The sequence below is a fragment of the Centropristis striata genome, chromosome 14, assembly GCF_030273125.1.
Source record: "Centropristis striata isolate RG_2023a ecotype Rhode Island chromosome 14, C.striata_1.0, whole genome shotgun sequence".
Taxonomy (NCBI): Eukaryota; Metazoa; Chordata; class Actinopteri; order Perciformes; family Serranidae; genus Centropristis; species Centropristis striata.
In genome coordinates this window covers 17,827,181-17,853,255 of record NC_081530.1, presented here as the reverse complement: position 1 = coordinate 17,853,255, position 26,075 = coordinate 17,827,181, and the positions used below count along the sequence as shown (strand labels likewise).

General features: G+C 37.9%; 1 protein-coding gene across 1 annotated transcript in view; it reads right to left on the bottom strand.

Moving 5' to 3' along the window:
- Nucleotides 1-22,586, bottom strand: part of rnf19b (ring finger protein 19B) — a 42,654-nt gene extending 20,068 nt beyond the window's left edge. Inside the window, exons 1-2 of the mRNA XM_059349428.1 lie at nt 22,376-22,586; nt 8,766-10,057 (exon numbers count right to left, since the gene is read on the bottom strand). Coding sequence (XP_059205411.1) covers nt 8,766-9,418 — 653 coding nt within the window. The 5' untranslated portion in view covers nt 9,419-10,057; nt 22,376-22,586. The remainder of the gene's footprint in view (nt 1-8,765; nt 10,058-22,375) is intronic.
- Nucleotides 22,587-26,075: the final 3,489 nt, after the last annotated feature.

The following is a 26,075-nucleotide window of genomic DNA, read 5'->3' as shown; positions in this document are numbered from 1 at the left end:
CTGTAGAAAAGAGAAAGATGGAGCATATACAGTCATGGAACACATTATTAGACCATCCTTGTTTTCTTCATCTTACATCTTGTACTAAAGGTACATTTGTTTGGACAAATATAATGATAACAACAAAAAATAGTTAATAAGAGTTTAATTTAAGAGCTGATATCTAGACATTTTCTATGGTTTTCTTGATAATGTAAAACATGGAAATAGATATCAGCTCTTAAATAAAATTCTTAAAGGAGCTATTTTTATTGTTATCATTATATTCTTCCAAACAAATGTACATTTAGTTGTACCAGGCATTAAAATGAACAAAAAAATGAAGGAAACAAAGGTGGTCTAATATTTTTTTCCATGGCTGTATGTGCTCTTCATCTGTCCGATTCTGGACTTGTTGTGGTACAAAGCGCCGGCTGCCACGACAGCTCTTCCCTGGGAGAGCAGCCCACGTCACAGCTGTCTCATGATTGGCGTTTTTTGATGCGTCGCCGAGAGCAATTCAGGCCGACATTTCCAGGATGGCAGAGGAGGGGGGAAAGGAGACAAACATAACGTAAAACCTAAAGTAAGAGGGGCTTGTGAGACGACGAAGTGAGATGTAAATGTGGAATAAAACACGGCAGGTTTCGGGGGAGAAAGAGGCGGAGGAGTGCTGACATGCTGCACAGACAGTCCACCAACAGCCACCTGGGAATCCTGCTGAGCTTGTGAATGCGATGTTACAACACGCACACACACTCACTAACAGCAGGTTGTGTTTAAAAGAGGCTACATCAGTCTGACTCACACAGAAACAACAAAAAACACATGACGTGTCCGTCGGCAGAACAATGACACACACACACACACACGTGCACAGAGTCCAGTGTGTGTGCGTATCGATCTGTTTAATTAAGTCCCAACTCCTGTTACCCCTGGCAACGCTCCCTCTATGCCGCATCGATAGTCGCCATAGCAACTGACAGCCAGAGGAGACGGCGCTCTTTGTTCTCACTGGATGCTCGGGCCTGACAATCAGGCAGGCCGGGACCTCATTGGGTCAGACGTGTTGTGATGGTGGAGACGAGAAGTCAGGAAGATTCACCAGCAACCGACTCCACCAGGATTATTTATTTATCTTTAGCCACGATCCTATTTACTCATCTCACATGCAGAACCTCCCAAACTCAGTGAGGATTTAAAATGGGGTTTTGATTAGATGTCTGAAGAGATGTTTGTTGTTTGTTGCACGACATAAAATAACGTTCAAGTCAGCGGTGTAGTTCTCTATAGCATTAGGGACGGGAATAATTAATTGATGATCGATTAATGGTCGTTAAGAATTTGGTCGAATTTTTAATCGATCTGTGTATTTTTTTTTTTTTATGTTATCTATGACTGGTATCAGAAACACGGCCAAGCGTTCAGTTCTGCAGCCGAACATGAATAAGCCAAAGAGCTGAGAATTAAGTTGGATAAAGCTACAGTTTGCAAACTGAAAGTTGCAATAACAATTATAAAACACACAGAAATACAAGAGTATTAATTTGAGCAAAACTAGCTTACTGTATCAAATCTTGCTAGCATGAATTACTGAGTTTAATTTGATCCAAAACGTATTTAAACACAAAACACATTTAAATATGAAAATTACTGTGAAAACTAACTTCATGCCTCTTTGGGGACTAAAACATAAAACTCCTTGAACTCCTTGACATTATCTTTACAGTTTACATGAGTTAGTTTAACGATCGACAGGATCAAGTCTCTTTTCGTCCTTTCAAAATAAAAGTGTCCGTTATCAAAACAGGCTATTGCATAGTACTGTATATATATTTTTTTGCTCATGTATGCATGCAGTGATTAATCGCTCGTTAATGTTACAGATAATCGAGTTGTCAGGTTTCTTTCTAAGCATAACGTAAGCTTTTTACTTTCGTCGGCTGCATTAACACCATAAAAGTGGTGTTCATTTGTGAAGATCATCCTGCTGAACAAAACATGTAAGCATTAGAATCATGTGTTTTCCACAGAGCTTATTTTCTGCCATGATCCAAAATGCAATGCAAAAATTCCACAGACGAATTCTCAATAGACCACATGAAGATGCTACTGCCGGGTCGGCCTACAAATGTAACCTACTGCTCAAAAGTTTAGGGTCAGTTAGAAATGTTCTTAATTTTGAAAGAAAAGCACAATTTGTTTTTAAAATGAAAATAACAGACATACAGTGTAAACATTGTTAATGTGGTAAATGACTATTAAAGCTGGAAACGGCTGATTTTCTTATGAAATATCGTTTATTTATTGTCAGCAACCATCACTCCTGTTGTAGGTGTCCAATCGTAGGTGTAAAAAAAAAAGTGGATAATTATCCACTTTAATGTGTAACTTTCACAGAACTTTTTGTTTTTAGAAATTGCTGTGAAAAAAATAGATTAGATTACTTTAATTTTGATGTTTTGGATTTATGTGGGCAGAAAGGGCAATAAAAAGCTGACATCATAAAATAAATCTTGAATATTCACTTTGCATCCATATCTTAAACTCCTGAGGTAAATATCTTTGTCTGTTTGCAGGTAGAGTTCAGTTCAGTTTGTTTTGAAAAGCTCCCTGTTGGATCAAAAGAGTGTTTTTTCTTTCTGTTGTCAGTTTCTCTCATATACATTGTCAAGCAGATATCTTTCCAACAAGATAAGATATAAAAACAGGCCACATTTACATAACTTTCCCACAAGTGGGCCAACACACACACACACACACACACACACACACACGGTCCATTCTGAGCAATAAACACTCTTTTCACAGTTATTTTGAAGATATTCACACCTCTTAAACTGTTTCTGTGGAAGCAACCTCTCCAGTGACTGATCTGAAGCTGCAGGTGTGTGTGTGTGTGTGTGTGTGTGTGTGTGTGTGTGTGTGTTTGTTTGTGGTGAATAATAATTTGCAAATTTGCACTGAGTCAACTTGTCTGATTTAAAGCAGTGGTGAGTCACTGCTGGCGTCAGACAGGATCATCCTGGTAAATATGTAGGTCAGCAGTCAACCTCTCCTGCAGTGATACTAGTGATGCGAACACTCCCTTGTTATTATTATTCTTTTTTTTATTTCGACCAGGTGTTGTCTTACATCTATCCCTACTAGAGGTGGTGGAAAAAATCCATACAGCATATGAAACTAGGAGATCTAAGGAATCTATAGACACCATGTGCATCATATTGTGTCGGGAAGTTGTCAAAATAACGCTGCAAAATGAGTCTTTTTTATGTTTCATTCAAAAAAATTCAGAGCAGTGAAGCTTCAAGTTGAGGAAAGTTTGATAAAATGCTGCAGTTGTTGTCGTCCATACATGTTTGATATCAGTACAGTTCAGTTTGACTGAATACTTTGTTGGTCAGTCTGTGGGTTTGACTCTCATTGTGGAGAAATAAAAAGACTGAAGTGAGATAAACAGACTGAGCATTTTCTCTTATTTTACATCACCATTGTTGATTGAATTTAATTTTGTGGACACAAAATGCAGTTAAACAGTTAAATCGTAATATATTGTATCGCAATCCTCACCATATCGCAAAATGCTTCAAATCGCAATAATATCGTATTGTGACTCAAGTATCAGGATAAAATCGTATGGTGGGGCCTCTGATGATTCACACCTCTTATCCCTACTTAGATCTCAGTAACCCGCTCTAAAATTGAGCTTTTTCCTATTTATTACGGCCAGAAAGTCTCCCTCTACCCTGGTCTCAGAGAGTATATTTAAAACAAGCCATGACATGTAACGTCACAGAGAAAAGAAACAGAGACCATCCTGTGCTGAACGGAGGCAGGAGGCTCATAAACAGGCACTACCTAAAACATTATTTACAATATTGATGAAAGAAATGCTGCTAGATGTTCATTTTCATCCCCGCTGGGAGTAAAAATAGTATCTCTAATGGATTTATTCTCAGGTTTCAGCTGAACTCACAGTAGCTCTGATAAAAACATGTTGAGACAGAAATGGATCAGTAGCAGCAGTCTGACAACACAGACAGTAAAAACACCAAACGGAGTGAAAAATGCAGACTGATAATTATAATATTACTCATAAAACAGACGTTTGTTGATGTCTAACATTTAAGTCGCTGGCTTCTTTACTGCAATCACAAGGCCGATATGTTGACTTCTACACAAGAAATATTTAAATCAAATAAGCAAATTGCCAAAATAAACATTAAAGTGAGACTGTACTAAGCTGCGCACAAATAAGTCCTAAACTTTGTGCTTTGTGTCCTAAACAAGTCATTATGCATAATTTATGAAATTTACAAAAATCATGAAAGCATTTTATGATTTGTATTTATTTGTAATACTTTTATGTCAGCTAGTCAGAACTTAATACGATACTTAAGGCGGGGAGTTAGGATGATTCCCATGACTGACAAGGGTCCAAAATATATTAGAACATCAGTAAAATGTTACATTATAGTATTAACGTGTTGCCAAAAGAGAATACTTTCTTCACAGTGTGCTACAAAAGAAGAATTTTCTGTTTCTTTGTCTTTTTCAGACAGTCTTTGTATTGTTTTCTTTATAAAAACTTTTTTTTTAATTATTATTAAAAAAATTATACAATTCTTTTCAAGCACTAGTGTGTAAGCTATACTCTGTTTGAGAATCTTATTTAATTATTTTGTTGCATCATTTTAGAGGTGATAATGTGAATTTATTTTATTGTTAGTTATACATCAATGTTAAGAGAACTTACCAGTGCAAAATGTAACCACTAAAGATCACCTTCAGCACATTTTATATCAGTTTTGCATCAAATGTGTTGCACCCTTGTCTGTAGAGTAATATTTTTTAAGGGCTAGTGTAGTTTGCAGTAGTGAAGTTACGGAAGAGGATTGGTCCAGGTAGGAGAAAAAAATTATGAGAGGAGGATTTTTCATTATGCATTTCAAGAAAGAATAAAGTCAAGATGTTGAGAATAAAGCCGAAATGATGTGTATAAAGTAAACTTTTTGTTTTAGGTAAAGTTGTAAAGATATTCACAGATTTGTGGCAATAACTCTGTTTTCTATCTGAACAGTTAGGTAGAATGCAAGCTACAACCTGATTTTCAAAAAATGTCCTAAAATGAGCAATAACCACAATATTTAAAGGTGAAGTAGAACTAAAATCCCCATACACATAAATGAGATATTCTTGCTAGTAGCTACCACAACTATTGTTTTGGGGAAAATCTGCTTTTATGTAATTTATGAGAATTTTTTGACATATATTGTATTATATTATATATTAAATACATATTTTCTCGACATTGTATTTCAACTTTTTTATCGTCATTTAAATCGACTTTATTCTCCTCATTTCAACTTTTTTCTCAAACTTAATAATGAATTTTTCTCTCCTACCTGGCCTTAGCCCTCTTCTGTATGAAGTGATGGTGGGGCCCATGTGATATTTTTTCACATTTGTTTTTATTATTTTTTGGGGGGGGAAACACAAATACTGTCCCACTTTTCTTTCCAGAAGATGAACCAGATATCTTATAATCTAAAATGCAGGGCAAATTCCTGCTCAAATGGGTAAAAAAAATGGTTTTAATGACGTGTTAACTTCAAGTTTTACAGCCTACAGACATGTTGATTGATCCTTACTTTAAATATAACACCCTTCATGTGGGGGTTTGACACTCAGTCATGGAGACGCCCAAACAAACAGAAATGCGTCGACACATAGAGACAGATTTGTGCACAGATACCACACAGACGCTCTGGCCTTCCCCCTGTGACAATACCAGTATTACTGTACAAAAACCACAGCAGAAAAGCACCACCGAATATCTGTGTTCCTCCTTCCCACACACACAGAAACACAAACACAATGAATCACTCTTGCTTTCTATGATGAAACAAACGCCTCCAATTTGTTCCAGAAACCTTAACGAGAGCTTCTCCCCTCCTCCGACCACAAGGGCTACACCGCTCTCTAGCCCGGCTACAGTTTCAAATTCGACTTCCTCAGCTTCAGTCCTTCTCTTTCTCTGACGGAGCTGGTTCCTGTTGTCTCTAACACAGAAATACGGTCATTTAACGGGACGCTGACGCAACACTGTTTGTGTGAAATCCAGGCAATTACAGCAGAAGGAATGAGGAAATAACCTAACTGCCACAGAGCCGCTGATCTGATGCATCACAGGGAGGAAATTAAGGAGAAAGAGGAAGATAGAAAAAGTTGATAGACAATGACATGTCAGCTACTGATGAACATGGTGATATCATATACAGGTGCATCTCAATAAATTAGAACATCATGGAAAAGTCAATTTCCAGTAGTTCAAGTCAAATAGCCCCAACCAAGTATTGAGTGCATATAGATGGACATACTTTTCAGAGTCCAACATTTCCATATTAAACATACCTTTTGAAATAAAAATCTTTTGTAATATTATTATTTATTTATTTTAAATTGTTTTTTGTAATATTCAAATTATTTTGAGACACTGACTTTAAGGTCTTCATAAATGTAAGCCATAATCATTATTATTAGAAGAAAGACATGAAATGTTTCATTCTGTGTGTAATGGATCTATATAATGTGTTATTTCCACTTTTTGAATTTAATTACTGACATAAATAAATGTTTCTATGATATTGTAATTTATTGAGATGCACCTGTACATACTCATTCACAATGCTATCATTTATTAACTTAAGCCAATAGTGGATGATCTTAATATACAATACCAGTCAAAAGTTTGGACACACTTTCTCACACACTCTCCCTTTTTCTTTATTTTTATAAATGGATGTTTTTTGACAGTATTTTCCAATTTATGAAATGATAAAAGGAGATTATCCGAATTTCCTTCTGTAAAAAAAATGTAATCTAATCACTTTGAAATTTGCTTTATCCAATGTTCACATGTATGTCCTGGAAGTATATGCAAATGAGAACATATTTGATGAATTCACACCTAATTTGCATATCTAAACATAAAATGTCATAACAAACTGGGGAAGTTTTATGGTGATGTCTTTAAATAAAAAAAATAATGACCTATTCACCTGTAGTGTCTCCCCTTAGGACACTAAATTACATTCATGGTAAAGATAATGACAAGCTACATTTTCACAGTCTAGTTTATGTTTCTGACAATTAATTATTTGTTTCTATTAATTACACAAAGTGATTTCCCTGACAGGCAATAAACATTTCAGGGCCACATGTTTAACCAAGCGACAGATAAGACGATCAGCTCTGAAGCTGTTCTGTATTTGTCTGGCGTATCTCTGATCAGGTGACTTGATAATATCACAGAAACGGAAAGACAGAAACAAACAGAGCAGCAGCTGGCAGGGAGCAGCATCTTAAATGCTTCTCTGTGACACTCATGATCTACGTCATTGAGGTTAACCGTCAGCCCCAACCCTGAAATTGAGATTTTTATCTTTGAAGACTGGCCAGGAAGTCCTCAGTGTGCTCACAAAGTTCACAGAACGAGAGCTGAAACAATACGTTGACGAAGAGAAAATGAACTAATGTTGGGAACGTTCGCTGGTTCCAGCCTCTACAATAATACGTTTAGTATGATTATAGAAATATCTATCTTTGGGTTTTGGATGTCTAATTGGCAAAACAATACAGGCTTTTAAAGTTGTGGCTGACTGAGACTTTTTACACAATATTATTATGCAATATTCTAATATTATATTGATATTGAGATATGCTTCTGGATATTGCCTTCAATTTTAGACATCATAACGTAGCAGTAGTCTTTCCTTTTCCTGGTTTTAAGGCTACTTTACAGCGATAAAAAAACCCTACTATCAGACAAATTAATCTTGGACGTTTTGTCTCTTTTACAAAAATAAACTACACTCAAAATACAAGTTAAAGAAAACGTTAAAAAAGAACAATAATAATACTTCATGGATCAAGAAAATGAAACCAGATGAACTGATGAAAAAGAGAGACAAAGTGAGATAAAATGGAAATTGTTTCAGAAGCGCTGGATTATTTAAGCGATATTAATTTAAATGTATTATTAGCGTGATATCGATATTTCATTTTTTTAACCTCGCAGTTATCGCCAATATCTCCATCAGAGACACAAACATGAAAACTTTCAGCTTTTTGCTGAACTTCAATGTCATAAAGATGTCATAAAGATGATAGTCTGAAATTAGCACAAATGAGCCTGAAGGCAGGAAGACACAATTTACTTTACCATTAATAATATATTTATCAGATCAAATGAATACACATTAAAAGCTCCATAACTTGTCTGTTTTTGAAATTCTTGATTTTTAAGTTGGCAACAAAGACTGACACAGGGCCTATGTGACAACAAATCAGCTATCTTAATGCATTTATTTGCTGCAATCTATTTTTACGCTTTTTACGCACTTCTGTAAATTATTTATATATATATTTATATATATTAAGTTTCAAAAGTCTAGTTAGTCGCTTTGGATAAAAGCATCTGCTAAATGACTAAATGTAAACGTAAATTCTACTCCTAAAGAAACGTCACTAGCACTTTTTGCTGCACTAACGGCTCTTATTGCACTATACCTTGATAGTTTCCCTTTTTCTGTAAGTCACTTTTGATAAAATCGTCTGCTAAATGACTAAATGTAAACGTAAATGTAAAAGAAAATCTAAATCAATTTATTTTCATCGTAAGTTTATCGCAGGTCGTATTTGTCCCGCGGGTCATAAGTTGAGTGTCACTGCTAGATTGTGGACCAGCTCCTGGAATAAAGAGGATATCATGGACAGCGTCTTACCCGCAGTCGGGCGCTGGGCACCATCGGCAGTCGGGATCGGAGGCGAGGCACCTCCGCAGCAGGAACTCCTCGTACTTCTCCAGCAGCGCCGCGTCGTCCAGGATGTCCGCCACCTGCCGGGGGACCAGTCTCTCGGCACATTCGGGGCAGCTGAGCTGGACTCGACTCTCCGTGATTTCGATGCGGAGGTACTGGCGCAGGCAGCAGAGGCAGGAGCGGTGGCTGCACCCCAGCAGCTCGGGGAGCTGGTCGGCGGGCTGGCGCACCAGGCACAGGGGGCACTCCAGGAGGTTGGCCTCCCCGGAGGAGGGGGCTCCACCCAGGGAGGGCTGGCTGGAGGAGAGTGGCTTCGACGGGGTGCTGGAGGCGGCGTCCTGGGGCGTTGCGGTGGCTGCGGCGGTGGGCGTAGCAGTGGCTGCGGCAGGCACGGCGCTCAAGGCAGAAGGGAGGACCTGTTGCTGATGTTGGTGGTGATGGGATAAAGGGGTGGCCGCGCCTCCTTTGGGGCCCCTTGTGCCCCGAGAGCCCCGTTTGCTGTGAAAGAGGCTGTGGAAGGAGATGCGGCCCTGGCGTTTGCCTGCCGCACGGCACTTAGGGTTGGGGACGCCGCTCACCGAGGAGTGAGGCGACTCTGAGTCCTTTTTTGATCCCATTTTTCCCAGGAGAGACACACAGGGCCAGTTATTGTCCCACGAGACACGTTAATGTATCGAAGAGGGACACTCAGCCAACAAAAAACACACTCAGTCACACACACAAGGAGGGATTTGTCCCCTCGTGGAAGCCAAACTGGAATGCAAATGCTATTCGAGCTCCTGTTAGAGAAACTTGAGTCAGTCACCTCCTTCTCTTCCTTTTATGAGAAACAAAGAGCTATCAGGAAAAGACAGCGAGAGATAACAGTGACGTAAAAACAGAAAATGAAAGAGATTGCGCAAGTTCAAAGTGGTAAAAGAAAAAAAAAATTCCCCTTGGGCTCTCAGAGTTTCTCTCAAACTCTACGGTCAAAAGGCTCATAAAAGAAGAGAAAGTAGCGAGTGTTTCATCTTCCCAGGCAGACGTCGAGGTGAAACATTACTGTGATTCTTACTGTCAAATAAAAAGATTATTGTCTGATCCAATGAACGACACCCCTTTGAAACAGAGGGTAAAAAACAGAAGGAAAAGAAAACCCACAGGGCGGTCTGAATGTTATTATTCCTCAGGTTGGATTTAATTCTCCTCAGCTGTGTTCAGAGCCGCTCCTCCGATCGTCTTCTTGTTGAACGCCGGGGCTCTCTGAACGCTCTTTTCTGTCAGGAAGAAGAGAGCAGGAAGTCAGCACAAAGAGCATGCTCAGTATGACACACACCTCTCTCTCTCTCTCTCTCTCTCTCTCTCTCTCTCTCTCTCTCTCTCTGTTCGTCTCCGCTCTGCTCTTCCTGGGTTTCAATTTGATCATTAACTCCTGTGACCCTGAACTGATAATCCATCTGTGCTGATTACATTTAAAGACACAGACGGATTTAACATGCTGCACTAAATATGTTAAATAACCGTAATTGAAAAAGGTTACATTTAAACAACGAGACACATGTTAAATAAAACATGTGACATCATCAACCAGTTGGACCAATCATGTATTCATGGGAACCAGTCTCTCCCTCTCTCTCTCTTTCTCTCTCTCTCTCTCTCTCTTTCTCTCTCTCTCTCTCTCTCTGTCTCCACTTCACACTGTGCTGCTAGTGCCGTTACCATGGCGACGCTCACTACTCTGAGCGAGGCAAACAGCGACCCACTCCGTGACTCTGGCACTTATATACACATACACAGACACACACAGACACACACAGACACAGACACACACACACACACACACACACACACACACACACACATACACAATAATATGGATTTAAAATAATAAAAAAATGTATGCTTTCCGGAAAGAAACAATAATAATATATCAGAGCAAAATGTCACAAGGTTCCAAAGTTGTGTCCTTCCCTTTTGTTAACATTGTCAGACATTTAGTAAAATGGAATAAATTCAGGCAACACGGAGGTCAGCACATGCACAGCACATTCCACCTATGCTGAGTCATAACTGGCAGACAGGCTCTGGTGAGTTTAAGAGTATTTTAAATCTTAATGTTAACATTTTACTCTGTCACAATCATAATATGTCAACACTGTCATCCAGTTTCTGAAGAAATTGTTTAAAATTTTTAGATTATTTTACTGTCCTGAAGTGTTAGCATCTAGCATCAAGCCAAAAACAAAGTGGCTGCTCCATAAACTCCATTTGTTTTTTGAATAAAATGGCTATTATGTCAACTGTTTCAGATGTCAACTTCATCAGGTGTTTTGTCTGTCAGTGGTAATAGGTGAATGACAGAGTTGACATTCAATGGGAAGGCATCTTGTTGTTGTGTTTAGTCAAATATATAAATTAATTATGTGTTTATCTAGTAATATATAAGTACTAGATATGTGGCATCAGCATTTTTTTTAGCTTTTTCATTGCTTTTGTGAATAGATATTTTTCAACTAGTCTAGTTGAAGAAACACAGGGCTCAAGGAACATTCTGGTGAGGGACAAAGTATCAAAAAAGCGCAGAGAGAAAATCAGTGTACAGACCAATCTAAACTATTCGCTAAATCCTCCTAAATTTTACAAAGCTCACGTAATGCGACCACAAAGGCATCCACTCTGCAGAATCTTCCGTTGTCTTTGGAGTTCAACATTGATTTTGAATGCTTCGGCGAGGGGCATTGCATGCACAGAAACATAGAAATAAAAACAACCTTAGGTGTGTGTGTGTTTGTATTTCCCCCCTAAATAAACCCTTAAATGTTGTATTCATGTTGAAGGCATGAAACTCTGTGGCTCTCTGTTTTTCCTTCAAAATGAATTCAATAAACAGCTCAAATCCTGCCTCATATCCTGTTTACCATCTCCTCCACTGGCCTCAACCCTCCGTCATACAGAGACCAATGGGGCAGGACGTTCCCTAGATGTGGGGCAGGACTTGAGCTCTTAGGGGCCATCTCAGCGATCAACAGTGGTAGTGTTTTCTACGGGTTGTGCCGGTTTTCTAGCATTCGGTCATAGACTCTACAGGGCTCAATGTTCTAATGTGTCGTACATGTTTAATGACCTAAAATGATCTAGCCTTCGTGGGTTTTTCTGGAAAGGTTCTGCATAAGAGAGGCCGTAATTATTGGGGACACACACACACAAACAAATACACGCACACACACAGAGTACGTAGGTTTCTGCGTAATAAGCTCTGTGCTACAGGTGTGCTGCTGTGAGAGCTGATTGTGGTTATGCAACACCATGATTCATTGCTCGCTACGGCACGTCTGCACAGGATTCACACTACAACGCGCGCGCACACACACACACACACACACACACACACACACACACACACACACACACACACACACACACACACACACACACACACACACACACACACACACACACGGATGGATGGATGGATGGATGGATGGATGGATGGATGGATGGATGGATGGAGGGATGGATGGAGGGATGGATGGATGGATGATAAAGTAATTTAAATGACTTTGAATGTGGCATGGTTGTTGGTGCCAGACAGGCTGGACTGAGTTTTTCACTTTCACTTTTGCTGATCTACTGGCATTTTCACACACAACCATCTCTAGTGTTTACAGAGAATGGTTCGAAAAAGAGAAAAATATCCCGTTCTCTGGGCCAAAATGTGTTGTTGTTGCCAGAGGTTTGTATCGCTGTTTTATGAAAATTAAGAGGCCACACTATTCTTGATCATTACGCACGTTACGATGTATGATCCTTCCGATGAGTAGTATACCCAAATTCTGAAGGAGCAGAATAATTACCATGACAGAGAGTAGATAGTGGGCAGGGGGCAAGGCGACACCAATAAAATAGAAACTCTGTGGCGAGTGCAACGGCACCTCTGAAAAGAGTGTACAAAAAAAACGGCGATGAGTTATGGAAGGGGGCGTGGTTAGCATAAATGGGCGGAGCAAACAAATTAGGCAGTCTAAACAATACTTCACTCAACACGACAACCAGTTCACTAGTTTTGAAAAGGGTGCGTGGTTAGTCAAGAGGGGCGGGGTAATCAATCACCTGTTAATACTCTGCTGAGTATACTTACATCTCATAGAAGTTTCTATGACAAACGGTTCATTAATTATGATAAGGGGGCGTGGTTAATCAAAAGAGGCGGGGTAATCAATCACCCATTAAACAGGGACTCTCTGCTGAGTACACTTCCACCACTGACAGAGACACAATGCAGACTATTTCTGTTTCTTCCTATTCTGCCAAACACATTTTCTATCCTGCGTCCGCCTTTCCAAAGAACTTCACTGCTGTTTATTTTTCCAGAGAAGTCATCAGGCTGCTCTGGCTCCTGACTTCTCACTGCTGCAAACACTCAAAGGAAACCCAAGCACAGAGCATGCCTCAAAAATCCAGTTCACCAGCATGCATTCATTGTAAAATGTTCTATTTCTCATCCAAAAGTACATACATAAAAAAAACTTGCACTGCACTCACACAAGACAAAAGATAGAAATCTAGGGACATTTCTCTTTCTAATGTTTCCCAAAACAGACTAAACTGATAATCCTGTTGTTGCACTCAGTGTTCAAGAGCATTTTATCACTTTGGATAAGAGCGCCAGCTAAAAGCCTGCAGTTTAAAAGTGACTGATGACTTTGTTTTAACATGAACAGACAGATCCACAGAGAGCCGCAGCCCAACAGACGGCTGTTTGTAGCGATACTGACTAAGACCCTAATAATCTGAAAGCCGGGGGCCGACAGTCTCTGGACAGAACAGGTGGTCCCAGACTCAACACAGGAGCTAATAATGTATTAGGGGTGTGTGTGTGTGTGTGTGTGTGTGTGTGTGTGCGTGTGTGTGTGTGTGTGCTAATTAGAGACCGTCAGCTAATAGGCACTGGGGTAACAAAGTAAACCCTGACCCTGCTACAGAGAAATCACAGCACAACATCGCCCTATAGACTTCTGATAACAGTGAAAAAAGGAAAATGTGCTTTACTTAACAAGCCAAATAAAGAGCTGCTTGTTTCATACAAGGGAAGTAGTCTGATTTTAGTAAAGTAGAGTCAGCATTGCCAGATGTATGACAATGATCACATTTTACAATCATTTTACCTTTTGTTTGATCAGAAATACACAATAAAAGTGCCATAATGAACTAAAATTCCACTTTTTGTGAGGCTTACATTCAGTTCTTTTGGGAATAAGTGCTGTAACTCATAATTTGGACAAAGGCTGTGCAATATGAAGATATACAGGTGCATCTCAATACATTAGAATATCATGGAAAAGTAAATTTCCAGTAGTTCAGGTAAAATAGCCCCAAACAAGTATTGAGTGCATATAGATGGACATACTTTTCAGAGGCCAACATTTCCATTTTAAACATACTTTTTAAAATTGGTCTTTTGTAAAATTCACATTTTTTTGAGACACTGAATTTTAGGTCTTCATTAAATGTAAGCCATAATCATTATAATTAGAAGAAATTAAATTAATTAGGACATGAAATTCTAATTAATTGAAAAGCACTATATTGACTTATTGTATGATATGCCGAAATGACCACGATAATTTTAGCTGACCTCGATATCACCTATTGTGTTTCCCTGCAGGTTTGTTTACTTAATAATGTTGCCAACTTGATTTTTAACAAACAACATGTTTTACCGACTATATGGAGACCTGAATGCAGCACCTAAACATGCTTTCTCAGCACCTAAGTCCAATGATCAGAAATAAAATAAAATTTCCGCTCTGTTCTCTTATTTATTGAAGATACAATTAAATAATTTGTTCACATTCATGTGTGAATATTGTTAAGTATTAAAAGTTAATTGCTTTAAAAGGGGTGCACTTGCATTATAATTCTATTATCATTATATCAGTGGCATAAATTGGTTTTATAACTACAATAATATTGTTTATCATAATAATTTCTGGGACAATATGTCATCTAACAAAAATGATTATCGTGAGAAGCTTTTACATATATATATATATATATATATATATATATATATCCTCAAAATGAAATAAAATGTCTCTCATATGCATATTTTTTCTGTATCGTTTCAACCGAAATCAGCAGTGTTTGACATGTCGATTACTTATACAGTCATGGAAAAAATTTTTAGACCACCCTTGTTTTTTTTTACATGGTTTTCTTCTGATTTTGGTTATTATTAAGAAAACCATGGAAAATTTCTAGACATCAGCTCTTAAATTAAACTCTTATGAGCTATTTTTGTTGTTATCGTTATATTTGTCAAAACAAATATACCTTAAGTTGTACCAGGCATTAAAATGAACAGGATTGAAGAAAACAAGGGTGGTCTAATAATTTTTTCAATGACTGTACGTTGCAATTACAAAGAATAGGTCTTGAACCAATAGAAAATACTCTCCCTAGCCAACCTCAGTTATTATAACCAGTGACATAATAATCAGTGAGGTTATAACGACAATATACACCTTACATGCAGCCGATTTAGACCAAGTGTATAAATTATAATGTGACTTAGTGTCTTCTTCTTGTATATTTATCTATTTACAGTACAAAGTACAAAAAAAAGGCTTTACCATGTAGATATTTCATGAACTATTTATTTCTTGAATAAGCAGAAACCATGCTTTATTGTAACGTTTATTGTTACGCAAATATGAAATTATCCATATCGAGAGAGAAGATTTTGGCCAAATCACACAGCCCTTTTTTGGACATTATATTTATATTTAACAATAAAGTTAAAGAGGGTTTTGTTTTGAAACTGTTAGGCTACAGAGGCACCTCTTCATGGCCAGCGAGCAGAGATTTTTTATGGGGATTTTGTTGTTTCAGCTCAGTTACCCGACAATAAAGTAGCCATCGTTGTGTTGTTAGGCCTGGCCCGGCCCCGAGGTGAGTTTTGTTTTAATGGGCCTCATAGATCACCAGCCCGGACTGCTCATCCTCATTATTAGTGGCCTTCTTTTAGAGAGAGGTCAAGCTAAATGTGCCCACTTTAGAGGATTTCTCTAAGAACATTTGGTCTTAGTCTGGAAAAAAAACACACACACATGTCAAGGCTACTTCCAGTGAGCAGAAGGCCTGGCTGACTCACGTAGATTAGATATCACGACTGATTAACTGGGTTATAATGACACGTTAGAGCCGACCTCAAGCTTCAGCGTGGATTCACGGTGTGCTGGGTGACCTCTCTCTGGCCTCCTCCCACACAATTTAGGACTAAACTATCTTTTTTTTAAAATTCACCATTCAGAGAGGCCACGCTCTCTTTTAACATCCAACAGTTACACACACAAACATTTACGGTAGCACCTGAGACCTGCTTAGTACAGCTGCAGTGATATAAATGGGATGTTGACGGACATAGATGAATCGGAATCTTCCTTTGTACACGTCCAACCTAGAAACATTCCTTTCTCTCGTTATAAATGGCAAATGGACTGCACTTATATAGCGCTTTTATCCAAAGTGCTTCACATTACAGACTGCGCTCATTCACCCACACACACACACATTCATACTGGTGGCAGTAGGTTCTCCAACCTAAACGACAGAAGAGATCGTGTGTGTCAGTACCACCCGTTACGACACGTATGTACAAATCGCGGCTCGCATTTTGCGACTCGCAGTACAGCAGCACGTGCTAAAAATTGCACACACGTCATTATACATACAAGCAAGGTTTCTGCAAGATGACAAGCAAACAACTTTCAAAATACTTGTCTCCTGAACAGAGTTCGGAGAGATCAAAGGAAGGGGAGGAGGACTAAAAAACTTGAACAATAAATAAACCAGTGGCATCAACCACACCTGTTGAAATAATAAACCTGTCATCAGAAAACACAACGATGACAGTTTCTTTATGCACTGCAAAAAGAAGCTGTTTTCCAAAATCAACACTTCCAGATAAGTTGGATGAAACTGTTTAAACAAATATTTTGTTTTACTGTCACACAGAACATGAAGTACTTATTGTTTGCTGTCAATATTTCACACATCTAACAGAAACACTTTTTTCGAGCAGCAGGGCCACCCACGTTTAAAACGCAGTGGCACAGCGTTATATTGTAAGCAAGGTGCTTAGATTTTGGCGTGTGCAGTGTGTGCAGGCTGGTGAGGAGAGTGATATTTATGATAATGAAACCAGTTCTTGCTTCTCTGGAAAAGCCACACTGATGGCTTGCTCTTCCGAGGAATCCAGCTCAACACACACACACACACACACACACACACACACACGTACTGAAGTGTGTGTTTATGTAAAATCCTCTCTCATAGTAAAATATTCCAAACATCTGGCAATTTCAGCTCACGATCAGAGTTTCACTTTTAACGCCCTAAAAGCCAATGCCAAATGAATTTGAATAGAGTAAAAAAGTGTGTGTGGGATGTATTTATGGAGTGTCGGTGCTCACACACCCTTTTTCAGTGGAAATTAACAAAACAGTTGGCCGATTTCCATATCACCATTAAATGATGCTGCACCCACTGCTCTTACGGGAAAATAGTGCTTCTAATTCCTCATTCTGTGTATCTATCAAGAGTTTAATGACTAATAGATTAGCTGATTTACCAAAAGGAAACCAGCCAATTTGCACGGCCAAAGCATATTTGTTAATTTCACTGAAATCCAAGAGATGAAACAAAATGCTTGAATCAGATAAAAACATAACATTTAAGCTCCTCTTATTGCCTGTATCGTTTTAGGTTCATCAGCCTATAAAACTATGGTTCTTCACTCTATTGGTCATGCACACAGCCATACAAGAATTTTGCAAAACTGGCAAAGTTATGATTAAAATCAAGAAATATGTGATTAAAAAAAAATATGTGAACAAGACCTGAAAAACCTTTGGTGCTCAGAAGTCAAAGTTACAAAACTACAGTGTAGAAATACTCTGTTACAAGTAAAAGTCCCACTAGTAATCGGTGATCGATTAATGGTCGTTAAGAATTTGGTCGATCACGTGGAATTTTTAATCTGTGGGGTTTTTTTTAATTTTAATTTTACCTATGACTGCTATCAGTATCACTGAACTGAAACCATAGACTGTATATAAATAATGGACGTAGTCACTGTGACGTCACCCATTGGTCTGTGGACTGACTCCACGCCTCTCTACACTTCAACCTGACTGAGAGAAGCCGCTGCTAATTAATGTTAGCATTAACTGGGATGTTAGTTTTGGCTAGCAAAAAACAAAAACAAAATGTACGTTACTGACCTCAGAAAAATTAACAGCGACTCCTTGGAGTGTCTGTTAGTTCAATCAAACACTGAACAAGATACAGTGTGAAAGGGTCAAAGTTATGAGACCAAATCGGTAAACGTCCTTTTTTATATCTATATAACGTTATATAACTTTATTGACACGTTGCCGTGGATACGCATTGCTCCTCGCCTTGTTAGTGACCTGTCAATCAAAGGTGGCCACGCCCCAAATCATACGATTCTTTATCTTCTATTTTCTTCTAAATGGGGCCATTATTAGTTATTATTATTATTATTATTAGTTAACTATTAACACAAAATTGTCTTGAAGAAGATTTTTTACTAGCGATTGAGACCATAGTGTTGACCTAAAAAAAATTCTGAGGTAATAATTCAAGTGAGAAGTTTTCTTATTTTGCACTGAAATGAATGGACATTTCTTTGCATTTCTTTGCAAACAAACTTAGCGCCCCCTGCTGGAATTTTCAGTAGAATGCAGCTTAAGGCTCTTCCTGGTCTGCCTCCATAGAGATTGCCACCTGACTGAAACACACCGAGCGTTCAGTTCTGCAGCCGTAAGTCAATAAACCAATGAGTTGAGAATTAAGTTGAATAAAGCTACAGTTTGCAGACTTAAAGTTGCAATAACAATTAAAAAAGTATTAATTTGAGCTTGCAAGCATGAATTACTAGGTTTAACTTTATCCAAAACTGATTTAAAACACAAAACACACTTAAATATGCAAGATTACTGTGAAAACTAACCTCATGGCTCTTCAGGAACGTTTTCTTTACAGTTTAATCTCATTTCTGACCGTTAGTTTAACGACATACAGGAAATCTCTTTTCGTCCTTTCAAAATAAAAGCGTTTTCAAAATAAAAGCGTCCTTTATCAAAACAGGCTTTTGAATAGTACTGTATGTATATCTCTTATTTTGCCCATGTATGCATGCAGCGGTTAATAGATTAATTGATTGTTAACGTTATAGATAATCGAGTTGGTAGATTTTCTTCCAAACGCCCATCCCTAATAAGCATCAAAATATATTTAAAGTAGTAAACTTAAAAGTACTCTTTATGCAGAACTGAACTGATCCAGAATCCTATACATGACTGGATTCAGGGATGCCTCAATGTCAGATTTTCACCACATAATTGTGGCCAAAACAATTCACAAGAACAGAAATAAATGGAAGTTATTTACACAATATTATTATACGTGTCTCGTTAACATAATACCAGTGTCTTATTGGAATTATTGGTGCAATAATGTTGCAACTGGCAAAAGGTGAAGCTAATTTTAAATACTTTATATAGTGCTGATGAGCTTAATCCATAATAATGCATCATTATTTCTTTGTTGATTTATATTTTGTATTTAAAATCTAAATCTGCAAAGTAACTAAAGCTGTTAAATAAATGTAGTTTATTGAAGAGTACAATGGTGGTTTCCAGAGTAAAAGAAACCCAAGTAAAGTATTTGAGTAAATGTACTTAGTTACTGTCATTTTATTATAAATCAATTTATCGTTTTTTTGATCTTGTCATGTATTAAATTGTTTAGTTGGTGTCAGAAAACTGTTTAAAAAGTGGTTCTTTTTTGTCTAAACAACACCACAAATATAAATATATTAAAAATGTATATTACATGAAACAAAGTTTGGACCAAGTTTTTCTATCTATCAGATAAAAATGAAAATAAAAAAGCTTTGAACATTATAATTTGAGGAATAAATGCAGTGGGAGGCAGATGGGTACACGAGTGGAGAGTTTGAGCATTTTCACTCATTCCCACTGATTCTCATTAGCACATCTCTCTCTGTCCTGCACACACACACACACACACACACACACACACACACACACACACAAACACTATATTCAGAGTCCAGGGCGCTGCTCTGGAAGGTGGAGGTGGAGGGAATCAGGCTGGGAGCTTCTATAATTAGAGGAGCGTTCAGGAGCTGTACTGCTGAGTTGTTGAATGTTTAATGTCAGGCCTGCAGGCGTTACAGTCGCAAAGAGCAAACCCACGAGCCCCTCTTTACACACACATATTTATAACACCACCTCACACACTTACACACACTCCCACTGAGGCCTGTACTGAGACAGAGGCGAGCAGCAGTAACAGTAGTAAACTGGATGAGTGGAGTCAGGTTTCAGAAAGGAAACAGCAGCACAATACACAGGAACACACACACACACACACACACACACACACACACACACACACACATACAGTACGGCTGACAACTGAGTGTGTAATTCACAGCTATTGTCTGAAACCTGAAGCTCATAATGTCATGGGAACCCTAACCTCCTCTGGATGAGGTAATGGTCAAACACATCTGGGTGCTACAGGATTGAGTTCTTAAACCCAGAAGTAAGTTAACATTTTAGTGCCCTGGTGTTTCTCCTCTCAAACTCTGTGAGGATGGTTTGATGCCTGAAATAAGGCATCAAATATGTTAGCAAATTAAAAAGGTGGTTGCTAACAAGTGGTTAAATTTGGCGAGAGAGTGATTCTTAAGGACTGCTGAACAAAACGTGTAAGCATTTGAAACGTGTGTTTGCCACAGAGGTTATTTTCTGCAATGATCCAAAAATCCAATGCAAAAATCCGAAGGCGAATTCTGAATAGACTGATACTTTTGGGTTGGGAATTCCTAGTATTTATATGATTTGGACGCCGCTTTGTTCTGATCCTTGCATCCTTGCAACTAGAGGCGCTGTTTTGCCTCCACGGAGTATGGAGATGATTTAAACGATACATTTTGCTTTCGTCAAGACACCAGACTCCATTGATAAAAACAGAAATTTAACCTCTTTAACCTTTTGACGGTGGTGAACCTTTTAATACACTAATTTCACCAAATACCACTCTAACGAAACAATTCCAGCTGTAGGAGACCAGGTGTGCTGTAAGGTAAAATTACTGTTTTTGTCATTGAAGTCTGGTTACTTTGAAGAAAGCATAGTAACGGCTTCAGTTCTCCCCACGTAAACTAAAACAGGGCTCTCTGAAGGTAAAATAAAGCAGTGAAAGTTTTCCAAATATAGTTTTCTAAATATCGTATAATAACTGTTTGCTTCAGTTCTGCTTTAGATTCATCTGTTAAATATGAGCAAATCCACCACTCCAGACTAAATATCTAAACAACGATACGATGAAAGAAAGAATAGCAAGAGCTGCAACGATTAGACGACTAATCGACAAAAAATACTTACAAATATTCTGATAATCTCTGGAGTTTGTTCATGCAAAAAAATAGGTTTTCAGCCACTCAGTTGTGAATGTTTTCTGCTTTTTTAAAAATCATATCAAACTGAATATATTTGGGTTTGGGAGCGACAAAATAACATTTAAAGACATCACATTGGGCTGTGGACATTTCTCTGTATTTTCTGTCATTTGATTGACCAAACAATTAATAAACAAAATAATTAAGATATTAATCAAGAATGAAACAAGTTATTAGTTGCAGCACTAGTGGATTACAATTTTCAAAGACTCAGTTTTAACTCAGTTTACTAGACGAATACTGGCTGTTGTTTATTGGTTTACAGCCCCAGTTTGTACATAAAACCTACATATGCAAATTGTCTCTTCACAAAACCTTCCAAAACATTACGATGCTGGAAAAATCTCACCACACCTTTTCCACCTTGAGTAGCAGGGTCATAAAATCTGTCCTCAAACACAAATAAATCCCCAAAATATCCATGTAATGCTCCCTGAGAGGAGTGTGTGTGTGTCTTTACAACACCTCCTCACACCACCCTGAGCTCTACTGCCTCTCTGTTTAAACTCACATTTAGAAGACTATAATGTGTTATTTTTATTTTACTTTAAAGGAAAATACAGCATGTCCTCTGCCCAAACTGTGACCAGGGAGTGGCAGAGCAGATGGGGATTTTTTTTTTTAAAGGGAAAGGATTTAAACTCTAAGACATCCTGGATGACTTGGACAATGACTGTAGCTGAAGACATTTTGTTTTTTTATAGTTTGTGATTATTTCCAGACATGCAGCTGCACTGAGACTGAACACTGACCCGCATGTAACAGCCTCCCACAGCTTCTAGATTTTTGGATAAGATCATTTGGGTGGTTCTGGTCTGAGTTGACCCTCCTGACTTGCAGATGCAGATAATCTGTCATGCTTGTGAATAATCAGTAATGTGAGGGTTTTATGGTGGCTGCCCCCCCTCTGAGATGGCAGCTTTTCTCTTTAAATCCCTGACATGTCAGACAAGCAGCTCATGCGGCAGAGGAGGGCTCGGAGCCGGGCTCAGAGCCGGGCTCAGAGCCGGGCACTTACCCTGCTCAGGACCGGATCTCTTGGTCAGGAGAGGCTGGGGAGCGATGCGACGGCCACTCCGGCTCCAGGCTGCTCTCCTGGCTGACTCCTTTCCGTTTGCCTTTACGATAATCGACAGAAAGCTGTCGGTAGAAAACGAGTCCTCCGGTACCGAGCCCGGCTCTCTTCCTCCGGTGCTGCGGGGCTCCTGGCAGGTGACGGCGGCCTCGAGTCTTCCTGCGCCCCGGGAGCGCAGCGCACAAACTCTGTGTAATCTCCGCAGCTCTCTCTCTCTCTCTCTCTCTCACTCTCTCTCTCTCTCTCTCACTCTCTCTCTCTCTCTGTCTCTCTCACTCTCTCTCCTCTGTCGTCATGCAGGAAAGCCCCCCCCCCTCCCGTTGCTGACGTCACGCCTTCGGAAACCCCACCCTGTGTCGTCACAGGCCCCCCAGGGGCCTCAGCTGGCATTTACTGTAAAACCAAAGTGTTGATGGGAAACAGGGAGATAATAAGGAAACTAACTGGGAAAATGGAAATATTCAAGGAAAGAACACATTCCTGAAAACTGTACTTAAGTAATACGTTACTTGAGTATTTCCATTTTATGTAACTTTATTCTTCTACTCCCTTATTTTCCATTACTTTTCAGGCCGAGATTTAACATAAAAACATGATAAATTTTAGACTGGATCTATATGAATCAAAATAGGGTAAATGTTTACACTTTGTAAAAGGGCCCTGAAGGGGGTTATATAGTGGAGAGACCTGAGTTGTTTTTTTGTTTTTGTTTTGTTTTTTAAATTTAGTTAAATATATACCGGTGCTTCTTCTTTTCCATGTATGTAGTTATGTTTGCTATTATTATTTTTAACCTTTTATTTGTTAACAAATTATGTCTTCCATGCAACGCTTATTTTATTTATTTGTTGTATTGACCTTCTTTGATTCAGTTTTTGAGTCTGAGTTTTAGTTTATTTTATGTTCTGTATGAGTGTACGGAAGGGATTAGCACTGATGGTGTTTGTTGTTTGTTGTTTGTTGTTGTTGTCACAAAAAAACATGATACATTTAAAGTGATTAGACATTTTATTAAATTAAACCTCATGACAGCATATTGAGCCCTAACTTGACAAAATTAAGATAACTGCTTATATAAATGCATCAATACAAATAATCTACTAACATTTTTAGAATATAAAACAATCTCAGTGGGTCATTCTGCATAAAGAGTACTTTTACTTTTGATATCTGACTACTGCAGTACTTACAGGTGCATCTTAATAAGTTAGAATATCATGGAAAAGTTTATTTATGTCAGTTATTCAATTCAAAAAGTGGAAATAACGCATTATATAGATCCATTACACATAGAATGAAACATATCATGTCTTGATTTATTTGATTTCTTCTAATTATAATGATTATGGCTTACATTTAATGAAGACCTAAAATTCAGTGTTTCAAAAAAATAATACAAAAGATTTTTATTTTAAAAGGTATGTTTAATATGGAAATGTTGGCCTCTGAAAAGTATGTCCATATGCACTCAATACTTGGTATGGGCTATTTGAATTGAACTACTGGAAATGGGCTTTTCCATTATATTCTAATGTATTGAGATGCACCTGTAAGTACAGTTTTGAGGTACTTACTTTTTTATGTAACTTTATACTTCTACTCCACATCCTCCTACATTTATCTGCCAGCTTTAGTTTTTTTTCAGGTCAAGATTTAACATAAAAAACGTAATAAAATTAAGGTTATTGCATTTTATTTAGTATATTAAGTGAAAATGAGCCCTATCTTAATGCTGCTTTCATAAATGCCTCAATAACAATAATCCAATAACATATTTATAATATAAAAAACAATCTGAATGGGGCCATTTTGCATAACGATTACTTTTACTTTTGATACTTTAAGTACATTTTGATGCTGATACTTTTGTACTTTTACTTCAGTAAGTTTTGAATGCAGGACTTTTACTGAAGTACAGGATCTGAATACTTCTTCCACCACTGGTCAGATGTATGTACATACGGGCACTTCTAGAATATGAAATGCTCAGGGCTGAGCCTGGACCTTTGTTGGGAGCATTTCAATGTATTATTTTTAACAAACAAGCTCTATTTTGATACACACTTTATTTACACTTAATCAAATGTACTGTGTTTCATTCACTGAAGTACAGTATTGAAGAAGCTACTTTTGTTACTTCACACTGGAAGAATGTTGTCCTCGGGAGAAATGTGGTTCAGTGGACAAATAGAATTGACAAAATAAAGAAAAACAATAGTAGCCAAGTATTCCTTTATACCTATTTGAAACCTATTTATTTTTATACCACTAGGTCGCCATTGTTGTATCTATTTAGTGCAAACTATCATAAAGAACATTTTGTTAATATCATAAAAGTATTAAGCTCACTATGAACGCTCAGAAACGTCTTCTCTGGTATTTGACGTATCTAAAAAATTCAACAAGTGCCCTACATTTCTGTTCATTTTCTTTGGAAGAAGCTGTTTTACTCATTCGTACTGTTCATCAATCAAGACTAACATGAGCACTGACAGGTTTATGTAAGATGTGGCTGAAACAGTTCGTTCCAGAGAAGTCGGGCAGGGAAAAACATGCAGGAGGAAAAAATGCCAGAATTATGTTGCAAATAAATCACTGCAGGTGTTGAGTCACATCTGAGCCATTTTTTAAGGGTTCATGACAGTTTTTACCTGTACAACCTTAATTTTTCTCAGGCAAACAAAGGTGAAAGGTCGAGCAGAGACGGTCACCGAAGAGAAGCTGTGATAAAATAATTTGGAAAAAAAAACATTATTTTCCCTTTATGGCCCAAAATAGTTTGTAGTTTCAGTAAGTGGCACCACAATAACAAAATTAATTGTTCAGATGCAGGAACTGTGTATTAATCACTGCTCTTATTAACAATAGGACTTCCCTGACAAACAGCATCTGTGATCGGTCTTTTATTGTGATCTTTCATCCAGTCAGCAGTTTTGTTTGATATCCTTGTTGTGACTTGTTCAGACACATCATGAAATAAATGAGTAAACCTACAGTGGGAGAAGCACAGCAACTCTACTTAGTACTTTACTTGCAGTGGTGGAAAACGTATTCAGATCCTTTACTTCAGTAAAAGTACTAATACCACACTGTGAAATTACTCCACTACAAGTAAAAGTCCTGCATTCAAAACTTACTTAAGTAAAAGTATCAGCATCAAAATGTTCGTATCAAAAGTAAAAGTATTCTTAATGCAGAATGGATCCACTCAGATTCTAAATATATTATTAGATTATTTGTATTGATGCATTTATGAAAGCAGTTTTAATTTTGTAAAGACAGGACTAATTTTAACTACTTAATATACTGTTATGTTTAATTAGAAAAATGTCAAATTACTTTAAATGTATCAAGTTCTTTACGTTAACTCTCGACTGAAAAGAGCTGTCAGCTAAATGTAGTGAAGTAAAAAGTACAATATTTGCCTCAAAATGTAGTGAAGTAGAAGTAAAAAGTTAGATATGTAGAAATACTTAAGTAGAAAAGTTTCAATCTGGTTATAGGGCCAGTCACAGCACTGAGGCAGCTCTAGTAATGGTGGTAAATGATCTCTGATGCAAATTATTTTAAATATACTAAATAATTTGTTTGGCATCTCTGGTACTGTTTTTAACTGGGTCAAATCTTACCTTAATGACAGAGA